This window comes from Trichosurus vulpecula, chromosome 2 (genome assembly GCF_011100635.1).
Source record: "Trichosurus vulpecula isolate mTriVul1 chromosome 2, mTriVul1.pri, whole genome shotgun sequence".
NCBI classification, from domain to species: domain Eukaryota; kingdom Metazoa; phylum Chordata; class Mammalia; order Diprotodontia; family Phalangeridae; genus Trichosurus; species Trichosurus vulpecula.
Window position 1 is genome coordinate 321,731,576 of NC_050574.1, and position 8,600 is coordinate 321,740,175.

General features: G+C 40.3%; 1 protein-coding gene across 1 annotated transcript in view; it reads left to right on the forward strand.

Annotated features, from left to right (window-relative positions):
- The window catches only part of DZIP1L (DAZ interacting zinc finger protein 1 like), a 41,678-nt gene extending 40,964 nt beyond the window's left edge, over positions 1 to 714 (forward strand). The window contains exon 15 of the mRNA XM_036747288.1: positions 520 to 714. Coding sequence (XP_036603183.1) covers positions 520 to 714 — 195 coding nt within the window. The remainder of the gene's footprint in view (positions 1 to 519) is intronic.
- The last annotated feature ends 7,886 nt before the right edge of the window (positions 715 to 8,600 follow it).

The following is an 8,600-nucleotide window of genomic DNA, read 5'->3' on the forward strand; positions in this document are numbered from 1 at the left end:
TTCAGCATTGAAACCCTTTGATGTAGGTTGGGTTTTCACATTTTCCAAATCTAAGAAACTTAGTTCTAAAGATCCTTCCATTGCATCATCTATTTACATTGAATTTTAGGGTTTGCAAGCAGTTATGTGGCCCTGGACAATTCACTTAGCCTAACTCTGCTTCAGTTTCTTCATCTGTAAAAAGAAAGTAATAATGGCATCTACTTCACAGGGTTCTTATGTGGATCAAATTAAATAATACCATGTAAAGTGCTTTGCAAACCTTAAAATTCAATATAAATGCTGTTATAATTAGCCATTATTTGCCAAGTAGGACATTTATTAGGTATACGAAGTATAATACAAGATTTCAGAAGCAGTTTCTGGAATGATTGGCATCTGAAGGAAAGGAAGAAATGCTCTTTCCTTCTTACCACTTTCTACCTACATTGACTTCATTTTAATTCAGGTGTAGTATATACCTTGACTACTCATTTCCTCACGTATAAAATTGTTCATTCTTTCCTATTCTCACTACAGTTTCCTGAAGATGACAGTGACTTAGATATTTCCTCACTGGAAGAGATTCTTCAGGATTTGGATGTGAATGAGAAGAAAAAACACCCACAGTACCTGTCCCGGTCTCAACCAGTTGAGAAGCATGGCAGGATCTCCACAGACTCTCAGAGTACCAGTGTCTGGAGTTCAAGTAGTGCCAGGGCTGTGGGCTGGTGATTTGCATGGACATGACTCCAATCTTGTGGGGGAGACAGTGACATCCCATTGACACCTTCACAATGGCAACAAGAAGTGCCCATCTCACATATCTTACTTGTTTTTGTTGGCATTTTTATGAATCACTTCCGTTTCCATTCTAATCCAATCCAATAAACATTTATTAAGCATCTGTTACCTGTCCAGCTTTGTGCTAAGCACTGGGGTTACAATTAATTAAAAGAAAGATATCCTCTGCCCTCTAGGAGCTTACCATCTAATGTATTATTTTTGAACTCATTTCTTAATATGTCCCTTCCTTCTCCCATCCCTTATAATAGATTAAAAAAGAAAGAGGGGGAAAATACAATAGAATAGAACCAATCAACATCATTTCTAAAAGCATATGTAGCATTCCACATTCATAGTTCCCCACCCTGTTGTAGCAACAATTTGGCTAGCAGCTACTGTGGGGTACAAGACCCAACAAGACCAGCAACAAGAGCTGCCAGCACAAGTTCTTTTCATCTGCTTTACTAAGAAAAGTAATTTGAAGGGGTTAACAATCAGTTTAATCACACATACAAATATTATTCACTTAGTTCAGGGGGAAAGGATCAGCTCCCTGAACTTCAAGGCAAATACAAACAGAAATTACAAACATCAACAGACAGACCTGTTACCAGAGAAGAACCAATGGGTCTGGGTTAGCAAAGCCAGGGGGCAGTCACAATGGCTTGCCCAGAGTCTCAACACTTCTTCCATGAGTGAGCCCCAAAAGTCAAACACCAATCTTGGATCTTATATACCCATCTCAGGGCCCTGGGCACTTGATTACCTCAGTGCTGAGAAGCACTCAAAGAACAGTGAAAAATCCTTTTTTGCTGGCTATTACATTTGAAAGGCAAGACTCATCAAAGGTACTTAATTACCTGAGCATTCCAAAGGAGAAGACAACAAAAAAGTCCTGCCCTGGTTACCATTACATTGTCTTAGGACTGAGAAACACTCCAAGACAAAAAGATCCCATTTTACCTGCCCCATTCAAACAAAGGCCAGAATCATTAAAGGCACTTAAGAGAAGAACAGCAAAAAGCCCCACCTTAATTACTGATACATCTGTTCAAAGAAAGGAGGGAGGTGCATTTTCTCAACTATTCTTCAGGGTTAAGCTTTGTCACTATAATTATGTTCATATTTTACTAGGATTCTTCCATTTTGGAGGAAAAAAAGTGTGGAACAAGAGTGTGTAAAATACATATGGATGACTACCTCTCTGCTCCTCCATAGTACTTTCTCAACCTAATATGTACTCTGCCTGTAGGAGAATGCTTAGACTATGTCTTCCTCAGGCCATATGGCAGAGAATACATTAATGTCATAGAAAATCCTATGTAAGCTCTCCAGCCCTTCTTCTCCTTACTGGTCAAATCAGGAAAAACAAAAGAGAAGTCTTCTCTTCAGCCTTTATACCAACTGTATGTACCAAATTGTGTGTATCTTGAAAATTTGCAGGGACAGTACTGTCTTTGTTTTCATTCCTGCTCTCTTTCCAGGCTTACTTTCCTATTGGAGAAGGAAAATACCCTTTATTCCACAGATGTAATGGCATCTTTACAAAATGTAAATGTAATGGCCAGCTTTACAAAATGCTAGCATCAGAGTTTAAAGTATTCCCCCGAGTCTTGGCTATTATGGATTGATAAATCTTTCTTCTGGCTTATTCTAAAAATGAGACAGACAGAAAGAGAGAGAGAGAGAGAGAGAGAGAGAGAGAGAGAGAGAGAGAGAGAGAAGAGATTAAAGAATGGCAGTAGCTATGTGCCTTCTACTATGCATTCTAGCATTTCTAGAGATGGCTGTAAAAGGGAATCTCTGGTGAACTTTGTCCTTACACTGCCCATTATTATAATGTTGTACCAGAAGCGAGCGAGACACACCACAGAGTATAAGTTTTAAGTGGAGAATTTATTAGCCGGCGGCCATCGGGGTACGGCACCACAAATCAATGGCAAATGTGTTGGGATGATGGCTTGGCTTATATAGGATATGGGGGTACAGAGTAGGGGGGAAGAGGAACAAAGGTTCTGGCTGATCAAAAGATTCAGTCAGGTTATCGTACTAGTGGGATAATCTCATTTACATTCCTTGGTGGAGTCACAGAGTCCCAGGGATATCTCCCAGGAAGGGTCTGTCAAGTTATCTCAGTGGGATGGTCCTATCTATTGACATTCCAGGAAGGAACCAAGGAGTCTCAGGGATATCTGCTAGACAGGATCTGCCAGGCTATCTCTCAGTAGGATGGTCCTATCTACTGACATTCCAGGAAGGAGTCACCAGATCCTAGGGGGCTTGCTAAATGCCAAAGATATCTAAGTCCATTCTTTCTGGGGGTACTTGTCAATAGCTAGGGGTTTCTCAGGGGTTCCTAATTTTTCCTGTATTACAATACTTTAGGTTCATAAGTGTACTTTTTGTATGTATGTTTTGAGCCTTTTCAACAACTGGGATGAGTAATATTAACATTTTCGTGCTTTGCTTTTTTTTGTGGTGTTCTTCCCCCCCATCCCGCCCCTGCCCCCCCCCCCCCAAAAGAAAACCCAAGCCCTTTCAAATACATTGTATTATTTTATTTTCTGTAAAGAGTTCCTAAAACTTCAGGCTATTTTTAAAAGTTGAAGTTCTATTATCTCATCTTTTCAATCATCTTACAGTCCCCCATATTAAGTCAATATCACTCACTTATCTCTAAAACGTGTGTTTGGTTTCCCAAAATGCACAAACTTGGGACTTTAGAGACTCAGGGGTCAAATACTGATGTTTCGGTGGACTGTATAATACAATGTCCTGTGATAATTCAGGATTGGCATTTTGCCCATTTATGGACAGCTAGGGTGTGCAGTGGATAGAGCACTGGGCTGGGAGTCAGGAAGATGTATCTTCATGAGTTCCAATCTGGCCTCAGACACTTATTAGCTGTGTGACCCTGTACAAGCCACAGTTTCCTGTTCTGTAAAATAAGCTGGAGAAGGAAATGGCAAACCACTCTAGTATATTTGCCAAGAAAACTCCAAATGGGATCATGAAAAGTTGGACATAACTGAAACATTCGAACAACAATAACAAAAATCAGAATAATTTTTATTTAAAACCAGGGTCCATTTCACTAGCTCATTTATTTTTTACATTTTATATTTATTACATTTAGTTAGTTTTGATTACACAGACAGGACTCAGACTATGTGGAAGAAAATTATAAAAATAATTAATTATCCAGATTTTGGCATTATATATATTTTTTTAATTTATTTAACATATTTAGTTTTCAGCATTGATTTTCACAAGAGTTTGAATTACAAATTTTCTCCCCATTTCTACCCTCCCACCCACTCCAAGATGGCATATATTCTGGTTGCCCTGTTCCCCAGTCAGCACTCCCCTCTGTCACCCCAATCCCCTCCCATCCCCTTTTCCCTTCCTTTCTTGTAGGGCAAGATAAATTTCTACACCCCATTGTCTGTGTATCTTATTTTCTAGTTGCATGCAAAAACATTTTTGTTTGTTTTTGAACATCTGTTTTTAAAACTTTGAATTCCAAATTCTCTCCCCTCTTCCCTTCCCACCCACCCTCCCTAAGAAGTCAAGCAATTCAACATAGGCCACATGTGTATCATTATGTATAACCCTTCCACAATACTCATGTTGTGAAAGACTAACTATATTTTGCTCCTTCCCAACCCATCCCCCTTTATTGAATTTTCTCCCTTGACCCTGTCCCCTTTTTGAAAGTGTTTGTTTTTGACTACCTCCACCCCCATCAGCCCTCCCCTCCATCATCCTCCCCATTTATTTTTATCTTCTTCCCTCTTCTTTCCTGTGGCGTAAGATTCCCCATTGGGTATGTATGGTATTCCCTTCTTAGGCCAAATCTGATGAGAGCAATGTTCACTCATTCCCCCCTCATCCGCCCTCTCCCCTCCTCCCACAGAACTGCTTGCTCTTGCCTCCTTTATGCGAGATAATCCACCCCATTCTATCTCTCCTTATCTCCCTCTCTCAGTATGTTCCACTCTCATCCCTTAATTTGATTTTATTTCTTTTAGATATCTTCCCTTCATCTTCAACTCACCCTGTGTCCGCTCTCTCTCTCTCTCTCTCTCTCTCTCTCTCTCTATATATATATATATGTATATATATATATGTATATATATATGTACACACACACACACACAGATATATACATACATACACATTCACCTGTATATATACATAAACATACATGTATGCATATTCCCTTCAGCTACCCTAATACTGAGGTCTCATGAATCATACTCGTCATCTTTCCATGTAGGAATGTCAACAAAACAGTTCACCTTTAGTAAGTTCCTTGCAATTTCTTTTTCTTGTTCTTTTTCTTGATTACCTTTTCATGCTTCTCTTGATTCTTGTGTTTGAAAGTCAAATTTTCTATTCAGTTCTGGTCTTTTCACTGAGAAAGCTTGAAAGTCCTCTATTTTATTGAAAATCCATATTTTGCCTTGGAGCATGATACTCAGTTTTGCTGGGTAGGTGATTCTAGGTTTTAATCCTAGCTCCATTGATCTCCGGAATATCGTATTCCAAGCCCTTCAATCTCTTAATGTAGAGGCTGCCCAGATCTTGGGTTATTCTGATTGGGTTTCCACAATACTCAAATTGTTTCTTTCTGGCTGCTTGCAGTATTTTCTCCTTGATCTGGGAGCTCTGGAATTTGGCGACAATATTCGTAGGTGATTTCTTTTTGGGATCTATTTGAGGAGGTGATCGATGGATTCTTTTAATTTCTATTTTGCCCTGTGGCTCTAGAATATCAGGGCAGTTCTCCTTGATAATTTCTTGAAAGATGATATCTAGGCTCTTTTTTTGATCATGGCTTTCAGGTAGTCCGATAATTTTTAAGTTATCTCTCCTGGATCTATTTTCCAGGTCAGTGGTTTTTCCAAGGAGATATTTCACATTGTCTTCCATTTTTTTCATTCCTTAGGTTCTGTTTTATAATATCTTGATTTCTCATAAAGTCACTACCTTCCACTTGCTCCAATCTAATTTTTAAAGTAGTATTTTCTTCAGTGGTCTTTTGGACCTCCTTTTCCATTTGGCTGATTCTGCCTTTCAAGGCATTCTTCTCCTCATTGGCTTTTTGGAGCTCTTTTGCCATTTGAGTTAGTCTATTTTTTAAGGTTTTGTTTTCTTCAGTGTATTTTTCAGTATTTTTTGGGGGGGTCTCCTTTAGCAAGTCATTGACTTGTTTTTCATGGTTTTCTCGCATCCTTCTCATTTCTCTTCCCAATTTTTCCTCTACTTCTCTAACTTGCTTTTCCAAATCCTTTTTGAGTTCTTCTATGGCCTGGGACCAATTCATGTTTTTCTTGGAGGCTTTTGTTGTAGGCTCTTTGACTTTATTAATTTCTTCTGTCTGTATGTTTTGGTCTTCTTTGTCAGCAAAGAAAGAATGCAAAGTCTGAGACTGAATCTGGGTGCGTTTTCGCTGCCTGGCCATATTCCCAGCCAACTAACTTGACCTTTGAGTTTTTCAGTGGGGTATGACTGCTTGTAGACTACAGAGTTCTAAGTTCCACGTTTTGGGGGGAGGTGCCAGCTCTGCCACACCAGCACTCCTCCTTCCCCAAGAACCCCCAACCCAAACTGGGCTTAGATCTTTGGCAGGCTGTGCACCCCTGCTCTGATCCGCCACTTAATTCCTCCCACCAGGTGGGCCTGGAGCCGGAAGCAGCAACAGCTGTAGCTGTCCCACCTCCGCTGCCCCTGGGGCTGGAAGCCGAACCGCGAACTCCTTCCACTCCTGCAGCTTTTCCCACTAACCTTCTCAGCAGTCTTTGGTGTTTGTGGGTTGAGAAGTCTCATAACTGCCGCAGCTCACTGATTCAGGGCGCTATGGCATGCTCTGCCCAGTTGCTGGTCTTGTTGGTCCACTCTGCTCAGGCTGGGCTCTGCTCCACTCCGTTCCCAGCTCCCAGCTCCCAGCTCCCAGCTCCAAGCTCCCAGCTCCAAGCTCCCAGCTCCGTGTGGGATAGACCTCACCCAGAGACCATCCAGGCTGTCCTGGGCTGGAGCCCTGCTTCCCTCTGCTGTTTTGTGGGTTCTGCCGTTCTAGAATTGGTTCAGAGCCATTTTTTATAAGTTTTTGGAGGGACTCGATAGGGAGCTCATGCTATTCCCTGCTTACCAGCTGCCATCTTGGCTCTGCCCCCCTTTGGCATTATATTTACAAAGCACAAACATACTTGATTGAATTTTTAAATTTTTCTTCAGATATATTGCATTGTGTAGGTATATAATTTATGTATTTCTCTCCCTGCCACAAAGGTTCAAAGAGTATTTTAATAAAGGATTCAAAAGAAATACTTTAGGAGTTAGGAGATATGAGTTATCATCTTAATTCTCTGACATTGTCTAACTGTTCAACCACCATTAAAGTTGCTTAATTCTTTTCCTTTTCTGTAAAATGGGGAGGCTTCCTAACCTTTGACAGCCATTTTGGCACTTGGGGAGTGCTCGCCAAAGAGTCAGGTGGGCCAGGAATGATAAAAGCTACACCTGCTTTTTTTACTTTAGTTGAGGCGCAGTATATTTTACTCCAGCCTTTTACCTTTACCCTGTGTGTATCCCCCTGTTTCAAATGGGTTTCTTGTAAACAGCATATTGTAGTATTATGGTTTTTAATCCATTCTGCTATCGCTTCTGTTTTATGGGAGAGTTCATCCCATTCACGTTCACAGTTATGATTTCTATCTGTGTCTTTTTCTCCATCCTATTTCCCCCTGTTTATGCTTTTATTTCTCCCTTTCCCCTTCTCCTCCTCAACAAAGTTTTTCTTTTGACCGCCACTTTCCTCAGTTTACCCTCCCTCTTTATTCTCCTTTATCTTACCATTTCCCACTTGCTACTTCTCCCCTCCCTTCTGACCACCCCCCTCCCTTTTCCCCCCTTCCCCTCCTACTTCCCATAGGACAAGTTAGATTTCTAAACTTATCAGGGTATGTTATTCCCTTCTTGAACCAGATCAGATGACAGTAAAGCTCAAATACTTCTCTTCTCCCTCCCTTCTTTCCCTCTACTATAATATGTTTTTGTGCCTCTTCATTTGGTGTAATTTACCCTTTTCTACTACCTCCTTACCTCTTCTCTCATAGCCCTCCCTTTACATCTCTTACTTATGTTTTTTATCCTTACATCAGTTAATTTATACAGGCATTCACAATCTATGTGTATCCCTTTCAATTGTCATAATAGCTGTACCATTCTCAAGACTGACATATATATGTATATACATAAAACATACATAAGATGATATCATCCCACATAAAGATGTAAACAACCTGCCCTTATTGGTTAATTAGGTTTGTGGGGGTTTTTCCCCCTGGTTACCTTTTTATGTCTCTCTTGAGTTTTGTATTTGGAGATCAAATTTTCCATTGAGTTCTGGCCTTTTCATCAGGAAGGTCTGGAATTCCCTTATTTTGTTGAATGTCCATCGCCTTGCTGGAAAAATTATGCTTAGTTTTGCTGGGTAGTTGATCCTTGGTTGTAGTCCCAGCTCCTTTGCCCTTCAGAATATCCTATTCCAATTTCTCCTGTCTTTTAATGTGGAAGCTGAGAGATCCTGCATGATCCTGACTAGTTCCACGATATTTGAATTGCTTCTTTTTGGCTGCTTGCAATATTTTCTCCTTGAGTTTATAGTTCTGAAATTTGGCTATAATATTTCTTGGTGTTTTCAGTTTGGGATCTCTTTCAAGGGGTGATTGGTGAATTCTTTCAATGACTATTTTGCCCTCTGGTTCTAGGACCTCTGGGCAGTTGTCTTTGATAATTTCTTCGAAGATACTGTCAAGGCTCTTTTTTTC